The 22,470-nt window shown below is 43.4% G+C and overlaps 2 protein-coding genes across 4 annotated transcripts in view; one reads left to right on the top strand and one right to left on the bottom strand.

Annotated features, from left to right (window-relative positions):
* Positions 1-1,132: 1,132 nt before the first annotated feature.
* GAR1 (GAR1 ribonucleoprotein) lies at positions 1,133-11,368 on the bottom strand. Its single transcript, XM_037897046.2, has 7 exons — positions 10,873-11,368; positions 8,148-8,339; positions 7,909-8,063; positions 4,487-4,546; positions 3,679-3,802; positions 2,630-2,704; positions 1,133-2,263 (listed from the first exon to the last, which is right to left on the bottom strand). Exons 2-7 carry the CDS (start codon positions 8,326-8,328, stop codon positions 2,250-2,252), a joined length of 609 nt encoding a protein of 202 aa, XP_037752974.1. The 5' UTR covers positions 8,329-8,339; positions 10,873-11,368; the 3' UTR covers positions 1,133-2,249.
* The window catches only part of CFI (complement factor I), a 35,973-nt gene continuing 24,630 nt past the window's right edge, over positions 11,128-22,470 (top strand). Inside the window, exons 1-3 of one of the 3 annotated variants that reach the window (XM_043545319.1) lie at positions 11,128-11,287; positions 18,745-19,033; positions 19,703-19,856. In XM_043545319.1, the coding sequence (XP_043401254.1) occupies positions 11,273-11,287; positions 18,745-19,033; positions 19,703-19,856 (458 nt within the window). In that variant the 5' untranslated portion in view covers positions 11,128-11,272. Of the gene's footprint in view, positions 11,288-16,769; positions 17,252-18,744; positions 19,034-19,702; positions 19,857-22,470 lie in introns of those variants that run through there. The other 2 variants (XM_027834356.3, XM_043545318.1) reach the window with 2 other exon arrangements.

Raw genomic sequence — 22,470 nt, 5'->3', positions numbered from 1 at the left:
TGACTTTTCTACAAGCAACTACGCACTCTCTTGCATTCCATTCCTAGAACATCCTCCCAGTCTGAGCACTAGTCTTCAAATCCTTCTCAAAACATTTACACTTCCATCACTGTTCTCCACTCCAGCCCTTACTCGGGACACTATTCCCAAATTATAGTAAGGGCAGATTTGCAAAGGCAAAAAGGGCAGTTAAGCACCCGACCTCTCTTTGAGCATCAATAGGAGGTGAGTGCCTGACCACCCTTTGTGCCTTTGCAAATGTCCCCCTTGTTAAAAAATGACAGGGGAGCAAAGATGATGCATATGTAACAGTAATCGTCCCATGTTCATTTTCATCCTCTCGCTTTGTCAGTCTTTGGTATGTTAAATATAATTTAAAATTGTAACATCCTTTGCCATAGCACATCTTTCTTGTCCATAAAATACCAAGCCTGTCTGTTGGACTGTATAAGTAATGCAACACAAGATAGGGGTCATGCTTTGTGACTACAAGAGATGGAACCTTTCACTTCATTGGATCCAGTTTGGTTAAGACCAATGGAAAGTTTTTGTTGTTATCCAAGAGTCATTAGTGGCATCAGTAAGAATATCTCCACCTGTATCCAGCATATAGATATCTAAATCATGACTGTTAATGACAACAGATAAGCAAAGAATTGAACTAGACATGGAAACTCAATTTACTCTTAACAGAACACTACCTAAATACATTTAAAATCTCGGTTTAAGTGATTAGTTTAAGGTTTAACAGCAAGTCTGTAGCAAAACCAGGAAGAAAATTTCTACCTCCTGAATCCAAGAGCTCCTGTGCTTGAACAAGTCGACACAGTTTCCTCCCATAAAACACAACTACCAGAATTTTACTTTATACTCTCCCATCTGTCTGCACCCATCTATTATACTTAGATTGTAAGCTTCTTGGGGCAGAAACTGGTTTTTTTTGTTCTGTGTTTGTACGGTGCATAGTACAGTGAATTCCAGGTCCATGCCTAAAGCTGCAAGGGGCTATGGTAATACAAATAATAATTCACCAAGTATGGCAAGGACTGAAAAATAAATATTTTTACCAAGGGTGAACATGTTAAAATATATTCACAATAAAATGAGCTTAATATTAATGAGAATATAAAGGTATGTTCCACTCCAAAGTTTATTTTCTTCCATATTGAGAACACTACACAAAACATATATTCCCACTTTATTTTGTACACCTCTAATAAAATGTCCCAGTACATGGTATAAATGATATTACCAACAGCTTCCCCTGCTGATTGATAAGAAGGTTTTATAAAAATCTTCTTTCACGTTTGCCTGCAGAGTACAGATTGTCCCCCCACCCAAATTCTGAAGAGCCACCGTAGTTATTAGCATTCCACCCATCCCACAATGCACCTCATTGGACAAGCCTGCCAAAACCCGGATCCATAGGACAAACACATGCCAGCAGTTTGTGGAATCCTTTCTGCAACACTTGTCTTACAGCACACCTGTAAGGGACTAACACTCCACACCATTTCACTATTCCACGTAATCTGGGATGAAGACTGAGGTGGCCTATAGAAGTACATGGTATTAACAACCTGGACTTTCCCAAAAGTTACAGGCCCATTTTTACTTTTAATTAAGATTTATTCAGGAAAGTGTATTAAGCATTCTTTACTATCCTCCTTTTCTTGCATGGTGCATTTTATACAAATTTTCAATTTTTTAAAAAGACAAATGTTGAAATATTTGTCTTTTAGACTTTGTTAATCATTGAAAATATTCCAAAATAGTAAACAAGAGAAAAAATTAAGCACGGTATGTGCAAGATACAGAGCATAACAAATGCAACAATAAAAAGACAGGGAGAACAAGACATCAGCCATGTGTAACACAGATTCATATCTGTGCCCTTAGAGAATCTGCAGCTTCTTTTTTACTTCTTCAGTGGATCGTATACTTTCAACTTCAACATGAAGTCAAGCACTAACTAAAATAGACTGTCAGAAATGAAGAATCTAAAACCATAAAATTTAAAGTCTGCTTCGATAATTAAAAAACGTTCAAGTATATTTCAAGTGAGGAATAAAGAGCTGCCTCCAATTCTTCATCAGAGAACACGTCCTCTTCATGTGTGGATACGTATCCATTAGTTGTAACAATTAAGGTTGGCAATACATTTAGTTACTCTGATTGCTTTAAAAACAACTTTTTACTTTTCAGGTCCACTAGAAAATTCAGCAGTTAGATGCCAATATCTCCACTTTTTAACGTCCTTTACCTGTTTTGAAAGAGAAAAGTGTACATTAAACAATTCATACCCTGAAGCAAATGTCTGAAATGCACAAATACTGCACAAATTACTACACTGAGAAGCCAGCTAGAGCAGTATCCATTCTTATGCCCCATTTTTGCTCAAGTTAGTTTTGGTCTTACACGGAAATACAGAAAACTGAACTTGGACTAGAGAATTTGTTGTGAAGTGCAGAAACTACCACACAGGTAACTTTTTGCATAAAACTAGTAGAAATGTGTGCTTCTTACAAGACTGATGGCAGAAAAATTAAAGTGAATCAAGTATTCAATAACTTTTATGTGTCCTGAAATTCTCTTTTAAAAACACCCTGAAATTAAACAGCACTCTTACCCCTGAAACCACGGCCACCACCTCCACCTCTTCCTCCTCTGAAGCCTCCACCACCTCTTCCTCCTCTGAAGCCACCTGCAAAAAGGCAAGGAAATAAGTTTTCAGAAGTTAGTTCGCAAGTCTGTTCTGTACTAAGAATGTAACAAGTTACTGCACAAACATCCTCTGTATGAGAAAATGAAACAAAAATAACTGTTAAGACAAGCAAGGTTTAGCGTTCACGCTAGTCCCCTTCTCCATGAGCGACCACAACTCCTGTCCCAAAATACCAGAAGCCATTTCAAAATACCAGAAGGCATATCAAAAACAAAACATATTTGGAGTTTCTATACCAAGCCATTTTGGACATATAGAGAGCCAAAACATGCTGTTTTTTTGTTGTTGTTGTTGTTTTTAAAAGTAAACCGGTAAAGTTTTCAAGACACCATAACTTTGAAACTGATGTTTTACATGAAACTTCTCAGAAACTATCTACTCTTGGAGGAGATGCAAAATAAAGTTTCAGAGCAAATTTTTCTTTTTGGGAAGTTAGGTGTTTGCGTGTACAGATGCATGTCAAGAGAAAAATCAGTCTTTTAAGCAGAGGCCTAGCTTTGACCTTATTTGTGGAGCAGCTACCACAATGAAGTTAAATGTAATAAGAGATGGAAGAGATCTAGCAGGTCATCCAAGCCCACACCCCAAAACAGTTTTCCAGACACTATATTGAAGTATTTTGTCCAACACAGATTTTAAATGTGTTGTGAAATGGGGATTTTGCCATTAACTTTGGGAGTATATTTCGTCATCTAATAGATTTTACCACTGGAAAATTATCGCTGGTATTCACCAAGTTTTCTTTTTTGTAATCTTGTGCCTTTATTTGTCCAATAAGCCATACTTCACGAGCTTTCATTGTGGTCTCAAATAAAAGTATGTATAAAATGTGTATTTCTTTAAAAATATACTAATGAAATACAACAATTCACATGAGTACTTGCTTGGCTGTAGGTTTTAACAAAAAAATCTGACAATTTTTTTTTTTTATTTTTTTTTAAATAGACACTTACCACCACCTCTACCTCCTCCTCTTCCACGTCCTCCTCTACCACCTCCTCTTGGAGCGCCTTTCTCACCCGGAGGCCTAGGCAGAAACCTTTGCAACGGCAATAACTTTGCTGGGTCAATATAAAACTGCAGGAGATAACCGCTGTTAGGCTTCAGGAAGAGCATAACATGAGTGCAATATTCACCACCTTCCTCCCTCTCTTCTATACATGCAGAAGTTTGGCTTATTTTTTCTTTATGTCATCAACATTTTTAAAGTCTTCTTTGCAAAGAGTGACATCAAATGCCCAAAACTTTTAAAAATGTAGTTTGTGTCATCATAAAATTATTTCTGTAACCAGATTAAGATTTGTGGTTAAAAGAGTAGATTTTGCAAAGGCACCGATTTTTTTAAAAAAGAGATAGTTAAAAAAAGTGTATGTGAGAGCAGACAGGAAACGTAAATGAACACAAATTCTGATAAGCCATTTAACTATCAATGTTAACAGAGAACTAATAACTATAGAAATAAACAGATTAAAGATTTTTGGTTAGAGTGTCACGTAAAAAAGAGAGTAAATTCCTAATGAGATTAAATGTATATTAAACCAATGCACAACACAAAAATAGTTGTTTACTGCATATGCATTTCATAAGGTCCCAATTAAACATGCACTCTAGTGTTTTTCACTTCAATTATGAATGTATTTTTAGACTGTGGTGATAGGAAATTCAGATTATATAAAGGTTTATTTGGAAATTCTTCGTAAGGTTATATTTTCTTCTCCCATTGAATATATCAGAATAATTTTATGCAATTAAGACACCCACCTTTTGTAATTTTTTAAAGGAAGAAGCCTTCATGTTCTCTGACAGTTTAACTGAAAAATACTGTTAGTTTGTTTAAGGAACATAAAAGGTAACTTAACTGCATTTATAATTCTCAGTATAAACGGACAGATGTTGGTATTCTAAAAATGAGGTTATCAATTTAAATCACAGCCAGTTGATTTTTTTCTTTACTGTTACACTCATGATTACTATAAGTGAAAGATTAAAGACATATTTCTATTCTTTTCAGTTTACTTTGTGCATTTGACAGCATTTTGTGGGCATGGTTAAACCTTAATACGGAAGGAAGAAACTCAGAAACACACCAACGGGAGGAAGGCAAAATGGTAATAGTAATCTGCATAACCACACATTTGGCAGGGGAAGTGACTAGGCTTCAATTATCTCTGGCGTCTTGACAATCAAAGACTGAGACAATGAAAAAGTAATGAGCTGCAGATTTTAAGTGTTTCATGAGTTAATACATTAAAGCCGACATTCTCAAAACAGAGTGCCAAAAATTAGGCACTAAACAGGGACCTATAAACTTAAGTATCCTGATTTTCAAATATACTCAACACTCCAGTTCCCAATAAAGTCACTGAGTGAGAACTGCTAGGAGGTATGCATGTTGGAAAAACCAGGACACTCAGTTAGGTACCTAAATATGGACTTAGGAGCCTAACTTCACTCATCTATGGTAAGTGAGAAAAAAGGAGGGAGAAAATTTAGCAGTAAAACTAAAAAGGAGACAAATCTATTAAACTTGCTTTGTAGGTTTCTGCTTCTGTCTACCAACCCCACTTTAAATTCATTATGAATACCATCAACAGTAAAGTGAAAAAAGCAGCAAAACAAAGTGATAACCCACACACAATCCAGAGTCACCACCATTTGGAATACCACATTAATGTCTAAAATGTATGCTGGTGTAACTTATTAAACACAGTATTTTCACCCATACGTAGGTTAGTATTTGTTTAATACACTTGCATTAATGAACAAATTAATGCATTATTAAACATCTTTAAAGCAGATTAAACATCCAGTGAGCCTTTACAACTGACCTATAAAGTAAGTAAATACCACCTTTATAAAAAACGATATGGGGAAAATGAGAAATGAAAGTCAACCAACTTGCCCAAAGTCACACATGGTGGAAAAAGATCCTGACTTTCAAAACCCAAACTTAATCCTCAATACCACCCCCGTGTTTCAAGTTCAGATATTCCAGTACTGAGTGCTGGTGGCAGTTTTTTGTGGGCTGAGATGGAAATGGAATTGGTTGAGTTTTTTTAAGAGCTGATAACTAAGATGATTCAATCCTATTACCAATACCCAGCAAAATGGACTCCACTTAAAGAAATGAACTATCCAAACTATACTTGCAAAAACCCCACTGCCTGCCTGTCTTGTTCTATCACTACAGTCATAAAGCTAGTCTGTTTTAAGATATTATAGATTCTCTGCTGCCCACGTGGATCCACCATCTCTGCTCCTCCTGCAGCGTGCCCTTCAGTAGATCCATACACAAGTTTTCACAGAAAGTTGAGATGACCCAGACTTATAAACAGTAGCCGAGTTTTATAAATGGAAAATGCCATTCTTGTGGTTCATAGTAAAAGGAAAAATACTAAGTAATGTAAGGACCCTCCAAAAACAATATCGATTCCTGAGGGCATTCTGCGCCAAAAAGATTAAAAATTCTGTGCACCATATTTTAAAATTCTGCATGTTTTATTTGTCAATAAATAAATGCAGAGGCTCTAGCATGGCAGTGGGGAGCACAGGCCACTGGCTGCACAAAGGTGGAAGATCACCCTGCAGCTCCCCATACTCCCCCCAACACAGACTCAGTGGTGAGGCTGCACCCGACTCTGACACAGCACAAAGCCTGGGCCTGCCCCAGAAACACCCTGGGGCACTGCCCCTCTGCACCAGGTGTACCATGTGTGGGGCAGGTAGGCTCAACCAAGCAGGATCCAAGTGTGGAGGGAATCAGTGTGGGGGGGATCCAGGTGTGGGGTGAAAATATTCTGTGTGGGACAATCTGGGCGCAGGCAGCTCAGTGCGGGGGTCTAGGTGTGGGGGGGATCTGGATGCACAGAGGCTTGTTGGGGGTGTTCCAGGTGCAGGGGCAATGGGACTCTGCAGGGGTTTCCAGTTAAACGTTGTTGGGACTCAGCGGAAGAGTCTGGGTGTGGGGGTCTTAGCAGGGGGATCTAGATACTGGGGGAGTGGGCCTTGGTGGGGTGGGGGTCTGGGTGCAGCTGTTTGGCGATCAGTGGTGTGGGGGTCTGGATGTGGGGGTGGGGCATCAGGGTGGGGATTTGAGTGCAGAGAGGTCAGTGGGGAGTGATGTCAGTACAGGATCCGAAGGTCTGGGTGGAGGGGGGCTCCAGATGCAGGGGTTGAGACTCAGTGGGGTGGGGTTCGGGTATGGAGGGCTAGGGGGGTTCTGGCTGTACTGGGTAAGGCTTGGCAGGGTGTCTGGGTATGGGAAGTCCAGAGGCACAGGGGTTGAGTGGATGGGGGAGCAGCTCCCCATATAGTGACCCCTCCCCCACAGCTGAGGAGTGATGTGGGCAGGAAGCAGGGGAGGATGCTGAGCTTCCTGCAGCTGAAGGAGGTGTCTGGGGGTGGGTCTGACACAGCCCCAGCCACTCCTTGCTGGGAAGAGGAAGTCCTATCCTCTCCTGCCTCCAGCCCAGCCAGGACTAGCAGCTGATCCCAGCTCAGGGTAGGAGCCACTAGCTGGGGTGTCCCCAGCCCCGCGGTGATTTACCTCTCTGCCAACTGCTCAGGGTGCCTGAAACACTGTACCTGCACTGCTACAGAGGGGTGTGTGACCACTCTTGCAGCTTCCCTTTCTTCCCTGTGAGGAAATAATTTTTCTGCGGGGAAGCACAGCAATCTGCGGGGGACATGAATTCTGTGCACACAATTCCCCCAGTGGCGCACAATTCCCCCAGGACTAAATATTTATTTATAGGACTTATATTAGGCACGAGTCAAGAAAAAATAATTCAGGTTTTCCAGTGTCTAAAACAAAGAGGCTAAGGGCTTCTTTAACAGGAAAGTTATATCAATACAAGTTAAGGCCTAAATTTAAAATGATATAATTATGGTGGTAAAATTCCTCTTGTAGAAACACTTACCCCAATATAAGATTCCCCCCCTCCTCCTCCCCCCCCCTTTTTTTTTTTAAAGTTTAGCTTACATCACTTTGGAAGGAGTTTAAGGTAAACCAAAAAAAGCCGTCATTGTACCAAAATAAGTGTCCATACTATATTGGCATATCAGTTTGACTAGTAAACATTCTCGTGTACACATGTCCTATGCTACTTTGAAATGGCAGAGCAACTCTCTTCAGTAATTGGCTTTACCACAAATATCCAGAACAATCTACTTTTGAAGGATACAAAGTCTCTTAGCTGACCAAATATTTCATCCACTTTGCCAATTTGTTCTTTATTATCCAAGTAAACTGGTGCATTGAAATAAGGCACTCTGTTTTCTTCTGTTGTGCATTTACAAACAATGTCATCTTCACAAGGATGCATGAACTCTCCCAATACTGCAGTAAGGAAAAAAAAGATGTACTGAAAACTGGAACATTCATTCCAAACGAAAATGAATACAATCTCTTGAGATAACTTACTAACTACACTTTCAGGAGGTCCTTGGTCATATCCTCTGTTGAAGCCTCCACGTCCACCCCTTCCACGATTGAAGCCACCTCGTCCACCACGATTGAAGCCACCTCGTCCACCACGATTGAAGCCACCTCGTCCACCACGATTGAAGCCACCTCCGCCTCCTCCTCTGCCTCTAAAAGACATTTTTCTACCTGCTAAATGGGGAGAGGAAGGGGGAAAAAGTCAGTCAATTAAAAAGCAACTGTCAAGGGCACTTCATAACTTACTAAGTTTCCAAGTTAGCTGAGACCCCAGAGTACCATACAACTTTGTTTCCTGATTTAACGCTTATTGATTTGGCTCTTAACTGAAATATATGTTCATTGATCAATTCAAGATTCCATCTAAAATTAAAGCTACCACAAAGTCCATTCATAGAAGCAGAAGGGAAAGGAAGGATTTTAGACCGGTACTTTTTACACACACAGTGCTGTATGACAAACTTCTCCCCCTTCTTTTTCTATGACTGGACACTGCAACAGATTTCAGCTATGACACAAATTAACGATTGCCACGAAACAAGCACGATTTAGCATACATTTGAATTTTTTATCCTGAATGTCTCCAAAATGAATCTTATTTACTCCCAGTATTGCTGCAGGCTAAGTAAAGGTACACAGAGACCAAATATTTCATCCACCTTGCCAATCTAGGCAAAATCCTAGTGGAGATGAGGCAATTTGTAGTTTTCATCTGAGTAGGCAGGACGAATTAGGATATGTCTACACTGCAATAAAAGACATGCAGCAGCAAGTTTCAGAGCCCGGGTCCACTGACTCAGGCTTGGGCTGCAGGGCTAAAAAAGAGCAGTGTGAACATTCGGGCTTGGGTTGTGAGGTCTCAGAACTGGGCTTGAACCAAGCACCTATGCTGCTATTTTTAGCCCCACACCATGAGCTCGGGTCAGTTGACCCAGGCTCTGAAACTTGCTGCCACGGGTCTTTCATTGCAGTGAAGACTTACCTTTAGGGTACATCTACAATAAAACACCTGGCCCATGTCAGCTGATTCGGGCTTGTGGGACTATAAAACTGTAATACAGACATTTGAGCTCAGGCTGGAGCCTAGGCTCTGAAGTCCATTGCTGCAGGGGTTTTATTGCAGTGTAGCCATACCCTTCGGGTAAGTCTACACTGCAATCAGACACCCACAGCTGGCTCATGCCAGCTGACTCGGGATCATGGGACTCAAGCTAAGGGGCTGTTTAACTGCGATACAGGTGTTTGGAGCTCTGAGACCCTCCCACCTCACAGCGTCCTAGAGCCCAGGCTCCAGCCCAAACCTGAACATCTACACTGCACTTAAACAGCCCCATGAGCCAACGTCGGTTGGCATGGGCCAGTCACAGGTTTTTAATTGCAGTACAGACATACCCTTAGAAGGCTTAGAAACAGCGGTAGCCTGGGTTTTATCTTGATGTGCTAACTCAGGAGAAAACTACAAACTGCCTTGTCTGTACTAGGATTGTACACAAGTTAGCTGAGTGGAGTTGAGACACCTTTCCCTGGCACAGACACAGCCCGACATGACTTCAGCATATTGCACACTGCAGGCTTCTCATGTGAACCTGAAACCTGCCAGGCTGAGGCATTATTAGTAACACAGACAATGGGTTTTACTCAGAACCCATTGGAGGCCTGCAGCAGGAATATTTGTGCCCCCTTCAATACTAAAACAGAAAAGTTCTTATAATAAAAGTTGAATTAGGGGCCCCCTTGAGGTGCTCGGGGCCCTAAGCAATTGCTTAGTCTGCTTATGCTTAGTGTGGGTTCTGTGTTTACTGATCAGCACATCCCTTTGTCAGACGCACACGGGACCCAGCCTACAGCGCCAGCTTAGGCACGGGGCACAGCAGTGCCTGGCCACACACGGGGCCTGGTCCCAGCACTGCTGGGTTCTCTCTCTGACTCTCCCCAACACCAGGCCAGTGATGAGGGCGCAGGAATCTGCAGCCACACCCCATAGCAGGTGGAGAGAGAAGGTGAGCAGTTCGCATGCGGCTGCCCACCTCAATGCTGGGGCATAAACCCAGCGATGGCCCGCCACAGCAGCACCAGGCAAAGGGGAATGGTCTCAGAGAGGATTAATTGCAGCAGCCTCAGGCACGGGGGGGGGGGGGGGGGGGGGGGGGGGGGGGGGGGGGGCAGAGACCGGGGGAAGGGGCGGGGGCTCTGAGGTGCGATGGGACCCAGCCCAGAGACCGGGGGATCGGGGGGGCTCGGCTCTGAGGTGCGATCGGACCCAGCCCAGAGACCGGGGGATCGGGGGGGCTCGGCTCTGAGGTGCGATCGGACCCAGCCCAGAGACCGGGGGATCGGGGGGGCTCGGCTCTGAGGTGCGATCGGACCCAGCCCAGAGACCGGGGGATCGGGGGGGCTCTGAGGTGCGATCGGACCCAGCCCAGAGACCGGGGGATCGGGGGGGCTCTGAGGTGCGATCGGACCCAGCCCAGAGACCGGGGGATCGGGGGGGCTCTGAGGTGCGATCGGACCCAGCCCAGAGACCGGGGGATCGGGGGGGCTCTGAGGTGCGATGGGACCCAGCCCAGAGACCGGGGGAGTCAGTATTTCGTTCTGAAGAGACCGTTAACCCAGTTATTCAAAGAGCCCGAAGCTTCGACTCCCCTGAGCAACGCAGCCAACTAGGGGAAAGTAGCGGCAGCCCCCAGTGCGAGCACCCCTCACTCACCCACTACAAGCGCCCCACGTGGCTCCCTACACAGGCCCGGCCAGCCGGCCGCTACCGATGTCGTCAACAAACCGCGACCGGGCAGGGGCGCGCGCCTCGGCTCGCCCGCGCCTCTTCCTCAGCCAATCCCAGAGGCGGACAGAGGAATTTGCCGTAAAGCAAAGGCCGTTTTTCACCAACACGGATTTGCTTTTGCGTCAGTTAACATGTTTACGACAGTCTGGGGGCCGCGGCAAGCCGGCGCAGCACTCCTGAAACGGGGGCCGGCTGAGCGCTGCTGCGGGACCAATGAAAGAAAGCCTCCCTCCTTCGCGTCCCCGCCCCCTCGGCTGAGAGCGGCGCCCAGAGGAAGAATTTCTTCCTGAGCGGTGACACGGCGGCGCGAAGAGTAGGGAGGCGCATGCGCAGCAGGATGGTGCCGGCGTTCCCTTCTTCCCTCGCTAATCCTAGCACGCCGCCCCCCGCGCTCTCAGGGCTGTTGCTTGCCCTGCTCAGCGCGTGCTGCTAGCAGCGCGCGAGGCTCCCTGAGCGGGCTGGGGCTCGCCCACCTGCGCACGGGGCGGGGGGGGCGTCCAGGTGTAGCTGCTGTGCCCTGCTCTAGACTGATGGGGGGCGCAGGCGGGGGCCGTGGCCAGCCTGCCAGATGCGCTACGAATCGAATGGACGGGCCCGGCCCAGCAGATGGGTGACCACGCCTCAAACCACACTTCATGGCTTTAGACACCGTCCCACTTGACTGTATCATGAGCAAACTCGGGAGACTAGAGGGAGTCACTGTTGGGGGTGCAGAACTGTACTGAGTGGTTCACTTGCAGACTGGGTGGCTGCATCTACTGGGGTACCTCGGGGGGCTGTCCTGGCTGGGGCTGATATATTCGGCGGTTTCCTTAGCGACTTGGATGATGGCATGAAGAGCATGCTTATAAAAGTTGTGGATGACACCAAGCTGGGAGGAGGAGTGTGGAGGACACTGTTAGAATTCCAAATGATCTTGATAAATGGGAGAATTGGTCTGAAATCAATATGATGAAATTCAGTAAAGGCAAGTTTAAAGTGCTACAAAACAAAACAAATGCACAGCTACAAAATGGGGAATAAGTGCCAGCCACCAGTACTGCAGAAAAGGATCTGGGGATTATAGTGAATCACAAACTAAGCACTAGTCTACACTACAAATTAACGTCAGTAAAACTACATTGCTTAGGGGTGTGGAAAATCCATACCCCTGAGCAACACATAACTAAGGGTTGCCAACCCTCCTGGAATAGGGCTCCATCTCCTGAAGGCTACTGAAGCCAATCCGGAAGATTTTAAGCTGCTAAAAGTCTGGAGGCACTGTGGGGCTAATGCAGGCTCCCTACCTGCCCTGGTTCCATGTTGCTCCCAGAAGCGGCCAGCATATCTGGCAGCGGCGCACCCAGGGGGGTCTCTGTCCAGAGCGTCGACTCCACAGCTCCCATTGGCCAGTAATGGGAACAGCCAATGGGAATTGTAGGGGCGGTGCCTGCAGCCAGGGGTCTGGCTGCCCCTGGGCCTAGAAGCTGCTGCCGGACATGCTGCTGCTTCCAGGAGCCACCCGAAGTAATCGCCGCCTGACCAGAGCCTGCACCCCAAATCCCCTCCTGCACCCCAAACCCCTGCCCCAGCCCCCTCCCTCACCCAAACTCCTTCCCAGAGCCCTCTCCTGCACCCCAACCACCTACCCCAGCCCTGAGCCCCTTCTGCACCCAAACTCCCTCCCAGAACCCGAACACCATCCTGCACCCCAACCACCTGCCCCAGCCCTGAGCCCCCTCTCGCATTCCCTCCTGCATCCAACTTCCTGCCCCAGGCTCAGCCTAGAGCCCCCTCACTCACTCCAAACCCCTTGGCCCCAGCCCAGAGCCCGCGCCCCTGCCCCAGCACAGTGAAAGTGAGTGAGGGTGGGGGAGAGCAAGCGATGGAGGGAGGGGGGCTGTAGTGAGCAGGAGGCAGGGCCTCGAAGGGGCAGGGGGTGGGGCAAGAGTGTTTGGTTTGTGTGATTAGACAGTTGGCAACCCTACACATAACACCCACCTAACTCCTGGTGTAGATAGCGCTGTGTCGACGGGAGGGCTTCTCCCGTCATCGTAGCTACTGACTCTCGGGGAGGTGGAGAGCCTACACCAATGGGAGGAGGTCTCCTGTCAGTATAGATAACATCTTCACTAAGTGCTACAGCAGCGCAGCTGCAGTGCGGTAAGGATAGACAAGTCCTGAATTTGAGACAACGGTATGATGCTGTTGCAAATGAGGCTAATTTCATTCTGGGGTGTATTAATAGAAGTATCATTAGTAAGACACTGGAGGTAATTGTCCCGCCATTACCAGGCAGTGATGAGGCCTCAAATGGACTCCTGTGACCTGTTTTGAGCACCAGACTTTTAGAAAGGTAACACTAGAGAGAGTCCAGAGCAACAGAAATGATATGAGGTTTAGAAAACATGATCTATGAGAGAAGGTTGAAAGAATTGAGTATTCTTACTCTAGGTAAGAGAAGGCTGAAGGGGGATGTCATAACATACATATGTAAAAGGTTGTTTTAAAGAAAACAGTGATCAATTGTTCTCCATGTTTGCCAAGGGTTGGACAAAAAGTAATTGGCGTAGTTTGCAGGAAGGGAGATTCAGGTAGATATTAGGAAAAACTTAAGCAGTGGAACAAGTTACCTGGGTAGGTTTTAAGAACAGGTCAGACAGACACCTGACAGAGTTGGTCTAGGTGGACTCAATCCTGCCTCAGCCTGGGTGATGGACGAAATTATCTTTTGAGGTCCCATCCAACCCTGTATTTCTATAATTCTAGAACCCTCAAAAAGAAATCTAATTAATCTCAATCATATTAACCCAGTAGTTTGAGGTCAACATTTCTGCCCTGACCCTGCCTCCTAATATTTGTTATTGCACAATCACATTTTCCTGATTTTAAAAATATGTTCCCCCGTTGCTGTTTGAAACACCCTTACAAGTAGCAAGGGAATCTGTATAAAGGCCCTGATCCTGCAATATATGCCAGCAGTATCACACTGAAGTCCCTTTGAACTGTGAAATTCTAGAGACATCTACGATCTTGGGTTTTTTCAGCTACAGCTAATGTCAACAGCTGTTGTACAATATTTTGTCTATTCCTGCTTTAAACGTGAATAAGCTTTGGGCTGCATTTGTATGATTAAAGAAAAAAATTATATCAGAGCCCCTGACAAATGTGTATGACACAGCCCACAACCTTCATTGCCAGCTGGGGGCTTTCCCTACTTTCATTTTCTTAATTTCCTCAATTAACTTGACTTCCATTAGGGGAGCATTAAGTCTTCCACATTGGTCAGGTGTAATTTGTGGTAATGTAAATTTTTTGAAAAACAGATTCAAAGCATGTATGGAAAGGTTTGTTTCCAATTTGTACAGATCATTATAAACATTAAAGAACTGTTTATGAATATCTTTAGGTGTATGTAAGCATATTTTGGCCCTTTCCCTCCCTCTGCTCTTTTTAAATGCTTCAGCTGATTTTGCAATCTTTCCCTAGTATTTGGAATGATTGAGAAATACAGAAGTGAGTGATAAATTAGCAGAGTTAACTATGTTATTTTAGTTCCTCATATTTTAAATGTTTATCAATTGAGTGATGGCTGGCACTAACAAGAAGACTGATGCGGTAGCAGTAATTCTGTGTATTAACTCACTGGTTAGTAAACAAGTACACTCTATCTAACTCATTTTATAAGTAAAAGTACTTTTATTGCATAGTGATTTCATGATACTGCTGGACAAAATAATGGAAGGATTTGGGAGTTTAATTTCTTCTTCTTATTTTCTATAGCATCTATGCAATGAATTACAGCAATTCCTTCACTAAATTCTGGTCAACCAAGTAAATAATCTGCATTTTGAAATGCCTTTAGATTAATGTTTTCACCAGAGATTATTACAACACATAAAGTCATTTAATATTAATATAATATTACTTCATTTAAATTACAATATTTTTGGAGGCAAACTGTAAAAAAACGCTCACTAAATCAAAGTTAAGCCTAATATTCTGTCCTTAATCTGCAATGCAGGGTGTGACAGAAATAAATTAAGGACTCATGTTTTGTGCTCTCCAACATTTCCACTAGCAGAGGGAATTAAAACCCGAGAGAATGAGGACATGAAAGAGGAGGAATGCCAACTCTACAGTATGCTCCCTAATTCCCTACAACCCCACAAAATTCCTTCTGTGTGGGGTTTGGGTATGGGAAGAAAGGAAGTGGAGCTGGGGAGCAGACACTTTCCTCAGTATGTTTCCCTCCAAACTCTTGCAGAAATCTATGATGGAGTAAATGCTGAGTCCACATTCAAGGTTTCTACTGCAAACTGTATAGGGAAGGTAACTCCTGGACACATGGCTGCTGAAGAAGTATCTGAGGAACAGTGCAGTAGTGCTTCTGGGATGCATGGGGGTGGAAGTAATGTTTCTCAGGGTTCCCTGGGCTCTGAAGGCTCCTGCATTCTCTGCAGCCTCCTAACCCACAACTTTAAAGGAATCATGAGAAGAAAACACCAAAAGACCTCTCATACCCTTTAGGTTTTTTGAGGAGTGGAGGGGGAAATAATTTTAAATGTATTTAACATCCATGAGGAGTACCTAATTACACCCCAGGACAGTGAAGTTCTCTGTGTCAGAATGGGCAGCAGCGTTGCAAGCCTTAGACCTTGACTTGGATCTCTCTTAGTGAGGGTAAGTCTCCATCCCCTTCGTGCAATGGTCATTGCTGAGACTGCCAACAAGAATGCAAGCTGCGATGGAAATTTTTGGGACATGGACACTTGTCCTTTAAGAACTGTTCTGATTCCAATTCATTTCACATAGGCAACCAAACAGTCACTAGTGGTAATGACCTAGGCTGGATTCAAATAGGTGATCTAGAGATGAAAGGATCCATATCCCATTGCTAGTTATCTAGTCTACCACATTTCAGCTGTAATCATTAGGTTTATATATTAGAATTCCTGGGGCTTGAGCATTTCCTCATGCACAATAAAGCATGCAAGTGCTGGAATTTACATCACAAATTGCTCAGAAAAACAAAAGCTCCAACTTTTAGACTTTTAGTAATACAAAGTAACCCTTGTGTACAGGAGGCAGTTGTCAGGGCCAAGTGACCAGAGGGTTCCAAAAGTAGTCCGAAATTCAGCACTTCCTTGAAATACAGGGAGGAATCAGTCAACACACAGCTCTCCAGAGTGCTGCTGTTCCAGACTAGGATGCTAGAGCAAATAGCTGTCTGGGGTTCAGTGATCACTCAGGCTATGTTTATGCTGCAATCATAGGGTATGACTGTAGCTCAAGTAGGCATCCCCTGGCCTATAATTTCCCAGGTTCTCTTTGTACCTCTTTTTAAAGCTAGGTACTAGGTTTGCCCTACTCCAGACCTCTGGGACCTCACCCATCTCCATGAGTTCTCAAAGATCACTAATGGTTCTGAGATTGTTTCAGCTAGCTCCTTAAGTACCCTAGAGTGAATTTTGTCAGGCCCTGCTGATTTGAATACATCTGACTTATCTAAATACTCTTTAACCTGTTATCTGATGATCAAGCCTGTCTTTTTGTCTGACTACCAAGGTGTTATTTAAATAAAGAGAGTATAAGTGTGTGTGTGTATAATTCTGTTATTTGCACTTTTTTGGAATTGGGGTAACTTGTGCTAGAGGATAGCCTTTCTTTGGTTTTGTTTTCATTCTAGTGTTCCTAGGAACTGACACTCCCATAATAAACCACACAATACACACAGACCTTTCACTTGCCAAGCGGTTGAGCAACATGTACTGAGCATAATCTTGAAATATTAAATTACAGTACTCAGTACATCCTGGTGTTCCTGCTTTTTGTCTGTTTTGCTCCAGGATAACTCAAAGGAGGAACATACGTAAACAGCTAACTAGTGTAGAAGCAATGGAAGCAGCCTGAGCATTTCAATGGTATTCTTTGGCAAAAGTCAGCAGTAGAACCAATGATTGTGAGTTAGGGCATGGAAAAGTAAACTCCTAATGGGATCCTCTTTTTAATCATTTACTTTAAAGACTTTACTTTTGTTATCTTGTATTACAGTTACGGTAAAAAACGTTAGATTGAGGCAGGATCCTTACTGAAGAGTTCAAAATTATCTGTAAATCTGGAGGTTCTTGCACTTTATTTCTAAACAACCTTTTTAAATATTTTACTAATGGTTAAAAATTAATCACAGACAAATACCTAAGGCTAAAAAGAATCAGACACAGAGAAGTTCTTCTAGCTAGACAGAGAAAAAGTCTTCATCATGAAAGTATTACTAGTTCTCTTGGTTTTTTCATGCTCCTTCTTTTGTATTTGTGGATTTCAGGTAAGAATTTATTTTAAATAAGGTGATTCCTCTGCAAGTTTTTCTTCAATAATAACTGGTGAGAATATTTTATTTTTAAATGTTTTCCTGTAATGGTACTGATGCAATTATTTTAATCCAAACTTGAATACTTGAAATGTGACATGCATTTTTATTTAATGTAATTACTGTAATTGGGAATGTATGTCAGAAGGCTTCTGAAAAAGGGGGTTTAGAGAAAAATTACTGCAATTATAGTCCCAGGCCCAGTCCTGCAAGGAGTTCTGAAGGGGCCCAGGGGTCTGCCTACCCTGATTCAGTTGCAGAATTGGGACCCTAGAGAATCAAATCCTGCAGTCCATTTATACTCAGGCAAAATTTACAGTGGAGTAATAGGCGTTATGCCAGAATAAGGACTGCAGGATCTGGCTCTTAGTTTGGTCTGTACATTTAGAGGCATAATTAGTTTAACTGAATTAATTACTGGCCTCAGAATAGCAGGAAGTATGTAATACGATTACAAAACAGGGTAAAGTTTTTGGATGAAATCCTGACCCCTCTGAAGTCAACAACAAAACACTCATCAGCTTCAATGGGGCCAGGATTTCACTCTTAGTACTAAAAAGAAAAGGAGTACTTGTGGCACCTTAGAGACTAACAAATTTATTTGAGCATAAGCTTTCATGAGCTGCTTTAGACTTGAGTTGTATTGATTTAATGGACACATTCAAGGTTGATAGTCCCTTTGGTTATCTTTTTTTCTATACGCAAATTCCATGCATGCAACTTTTATGCTTCAACGTTCTTTTTTTCTTAAATAATAAGCCAATAAAAGCACTTTGTTTGCGATGACATCAGGGATTTTGCATTTTCAAGTTTCCAAGGGGATGTTATAAATAATTGTCACTTCAGTTGACCTAAACCAAATCAACAAGTTAAGTGTAGATTCATGTTTCTTTCTTTATTGTTTGGTTACCTGTGGCTCTTTAAAAATATTTGCAAGTTACTTTTAAAATCTTACAAGATTAGGCCAGTAAAAACATCTGTTTCCAAGCATCCAGCTGCAGACTTTTTAATTACAATTTACTGTAAATCCCACTGCCTACAACACCAGTATTTGAGTTTGTTTAAAAATTCTATAATCTGTTGTGCTGAAAAGTCAAGGACTGTTTGAAGAAAATCAGAGAGCGCAGAGCTCATCCTGCATGAAACATCGAAAAAGAAAGAGAAGAGGGATAATCAAACCCTAGAAAAATAAGAAATAAGAAAGGTGGAGTGACCAAGGATACTACTGCAAAAACCTGAAGTGAAACACCTCATTGTTGCACACAGAAGACAGTAAAAATACAAGGAATAAGCTAGTGATGGGACTGATCTAATTGGAATCAATGAAGGGACCCAATTGGAATCAATGAAGGGACTTCCCAATGTTTTCAGTTGGCATTGGACTGGGCCCTATATATCGGCTGATTTGCTACTTAATCTTATTTGATTTTTTATTTCCCGTCTTGCAGCACAGAGCCTCTGAAGGTGAAGAGCAAGTTCAGCAAGAGACGTTCCTGATAAAAGAATGCTTAAATAATAAGTACACACATAACTCTTGTAAGAAAGTTTTCTGTCAGCCATGGCAGAGATGTGTTGGAGGAAGTTGTATTTGCAAGCTTCCCTACCAATGCCCAAAGAATACCACTTCAGTTTGTTCTACCAATGGAAAGACATTAAAAAATTATTGTCAGCTAAAGACCTATGAATGCCAGCACCCGCAAGAGAAGTTTCTGAGTAAAGCAAAGTGTGGGCCTTCAGGTATTGGGCCTTTTCCAAAACTGTATCAGTCACTGTTAGATGGATGGTGAATGCTCAGCTCTTTATTCTCAGAGAGCCTGGTCATTTATTTGTAAATGTTTAATTGTAAAATGTGAAGCGGCAAAAGAAAAGTAATTGAAATGAGGCAGTATTTATTGATACTCATAAAAAAATCAAATAATTGACAGACCCACCTACCTACATGCACTTCTGTTCCTGGCAGCCCAGTCCTGCTTCCACTGTAGACAATTGGAGCTTTATTATTAATTTAGTGGGAGCAGGATCTGGCCCTTGGCCCAAAGTGTCAGGGCTGTGTTATCAGAAGTCCCATAATTTTGGTATTTCATAGATAATAATAAGAGCCAGCATTTTTATGGAAAGTTTTCTCCATAGATCTCAAAGCACTTTACAAAAGTGGGAAACTTTATCCCCATTTTACTGAAAGTAGAAACTGTAATATATTGAGATGAAGTGACTGGCCCAAGATCACAAAGTCAGTCAGCAGAAGAGTCAGAAATAGTACCCAGGCCCTTGATTCCCAATCTAGTGCCCTATCCACTGATGCATTTCCCGTCCATATGAATGTTACTTATCTACAAGTTCTAAAATAATGACATATTTATTCCTGTGGTTGTCTTCATCTGATACATTTTTGCAATCTTTTTTTAGAAAAATTTGAAGTTTCTTTGGACTATGCAGATTCACAATCAGAGGGTCTTATTCAAGTAAAGCATGGGAATCATACTGAGAAGTTATTTATATGTAACAGTGAGTGGAGTATGAATGAAGCAAATGTTGTCTGTAGACATCTTGGTTTTAAAATGTAAGTTTTTTTGTGTGGGGGGTGTTCATTTAGATAATCACAATGTTTATGAAAATGCACTCCTGCTTACTTGTGGCCCACCTGTGGACAATTATGTGATTGGGCAGCCATGGAGAGTGTATCTACTGTAATCTTCTCATAAAGACTATGTAATTCGTCATTTGAGAGTAAAAGCCAAGATATTTCTATCCTGATAATCTAGTATATTATCAATAATTTTTACACACTTTATATTCAAATCATAAGCATTTTTATTTAAAATACCATTAACTGCAGACGAGATTGGGAATTTTCTCTCAGCCCTATGTTAGGAACAATTTGCAGATCTGCCAGCCCAGAAAGAGCTCTGGGAAATAATTGTAACTCAGAGAGGAAATAATTTACTGTAGCCCTCTACAGGACACAGCTTATTTCTCCCACTCCTGCCAGCTATAATAGAATCATAGAATATCAGGGTTGGAAGGGACCTCAGGAGGTCATCTAGTCCAACCCCCTGCGCAAAGCAGGACCAATCCCCAACTAAATCATCCCAGCCAAGGCTTTGTCAAGCCTGACCTTAAAAACTTCTAAGGAAGGAGATTCCAACACCTCCCTAGGTAACGCATTCCAGTGTTTCACCACCCTCCTAGTGAAAAAGTTTTTCCGAATGTCCAACCTAACACCCGCCCCCCCCACTGCAACTTGAGACCATTACTCCTTGTTCTGCCATCAGCTACCACTGAGAACAGTCTAGAGCCATCCTCTTTGGAACCCCCTTTCAGGTAGTTGAAAGCAGCTATCAAATCCCCCCTCATTCTTCTCTTCCGCAGACTAAACAATCCCAGTTCACTCAGCCTCTCCTTATAAGTCATGTGTTCCAGTCCCCTCATCATTTTTGTTGCCCTCCGCTGGACGTTTTCCAATTTTTCCACATCCTTCTTGTAGTGGGGGGCCCAAAACTGGACACAGTACTCCAGATGAGGCCTCACCAATGTCCAATAGAGGGGAATGATCACGTCCCTCGATCTGCTGCCAGTGCCCCCTACTTATACATCCCAAAATGCCATTGGCCTTCTTAGCAACAAGGGCACACTGTTGACTCATATCCAGCTTCTCGTCTGTAACCCCTAGGTCCTTTTCTGCAGAACTGCTGCCTAGCCACTCGGTCCCTAGTCTGTAGCGGTGCATGGGATTCTTCCGTGCTAAGTGCAGGACTCTGCACTTGTCCTTGTTGAACCTCATCAGATTTCTTTTGGCCCAATCCTCTAATTTGTCTAGGTCCCTCTGTATCCTATTCCTACCCTCTAGCGTATCTACCTCTCCTCCCAGTTTAGTGTCATCTGCAAACTTGCTGAGGATGCAATCCACACCATCCTCCAGATCATTTATGAAGATATTGAACAAAACCGGCCCCAGGACCGACCCTTGGGGCACTCCGCTTGATACCGGCTGCCAACTAGACATGGAGCCATTGATCACTACCCATTGAGCCTGACAATCTAGCCACCTTTCTATCCACTTTATAGTCCATTCATCCAGCCCATACTTCTTTAACTTGCTGGCTAGAATACTGTGGGAGACCGTGTCAAAAGCTTTTCTAAAGTCAAGGAACAACACGTCCACTGCTTTCCCCTCATCCGCAGAGCCAGTTATCTCATCATAGAAGGCAATTAGATTAGTCAGGCATGACTTGCCCTTGGTGAATCCATGCTGACTGTTCCTGATCACTTTCCTCTCCTCTAAGTGTTTCAGAATTGATTCCTTGAGGACCTGCTCCATGATTTTCCCAGGGACTGAGGTGAGGCTGACTGGCCTGTAGTTCCCAGGATCCTCCTTCTTCCCTTTTTTAAAGATGGGCACTACATTAACCTTTTTCCAGTAGTCCGGGACTTCCCCCGATCGTCATGAGTTTTCAAAGATAATGGCCATTGGCTCTGCAATCACATCCGCCAACTCCTTTAGCACTCTTGGATGCAGCGCATCCGGCCCCATGAACTTGTGCTCGTCCAGCTTTTCTAAATAGTCCCGAACCACTTCTTTCTCCACAGAGGGCTGGTCACCTCCTCCCCATGCTGTGCTGCCCAGTGCAGTAGTCTGAGAGCTGACCTTGTTCGTGAAGACAGAGGCAAAAAAAGCATTGAGTACATTAGCTTTTTCCACATCCTCTGTCACTAGGTTGCCTCCCTCATTCAGTAAGGGGCCCACACTTTCCTTGACTTTCTTCTTGTTGCTAACATACCTGAAGAAGCCCTTCTTGTTACTCTTAACATCTCTTGCTAGCTGCAACTCCAGGTGTGATTTGGCCTTCCTGATTTCACTCCTGCATGCCCGAGCAATATTTTTATCCTCTTCCCTGGTCATTTGTCCAATCTTCCACTTCTTGTAAGCTTCTTTTTTGTGTTTAAGATCAGCAAGGATTTCACTGTTAAGCCAAGCTCATTGCCTGCCATATTTACTGTTCTTTCTACACATCGGGATGGTTTGTCCCTGTAACCTCAATAAGGATTCTTTAAAATACAGCCAGCTCTCCTGGGCTCCTTTCCCCCTCATGTTATTCTCCCAGGGGATCCTGCCCATCACTTCCCTGAGGATGTCAAAGTCTGCGTTTCTGAAGTCCAGTGTCCATATTCTGCTG

The sequence above is a fragment of the Chelonia mydas genome, chromosome 4 (genome assembly GCF_015237465.2).
Source record: "Chelonia mydas isolate rCheMyd1 chromosome 4, rCheMyd1.pri.v2, whole genome shotgun sequence".
NCBI lineage: Eukaryota > Metazoa > Chordata > Testudines > Cheloniidae > Chelonia > Chelonia mydas.
Note: the sequence above shows the minus strand (reverse complement) of the source record. Positions and strands in the feature narration are given on the sequence as shown.

Excerpts from the sequence above, each read along its gene's own strand:
- GAR1 (XM_037897046.2), bottom strand. The coding sequence starts at position 8,328 with ATGTCTTTTAGAGGCAGAGGAGGAGGCGGAGGTGGCTTCAATCGTGGT. Across the intron at positions 4,547-7,908 it reads TTGGTCAGCTAAGAGACTTT|TATTTTTCAGTTAAACTGTC; the intron begins GTATCCTTCAAA and ends ACAAACTAACAG. Across the intron at positions 3,803-4,486 it reads CCTTTAAAAAATTACAAAAG|TTTTATATTGACCCAGCAAA; the intron begins GTGGGTGTCTTA and ends TATCTCCTGCAG.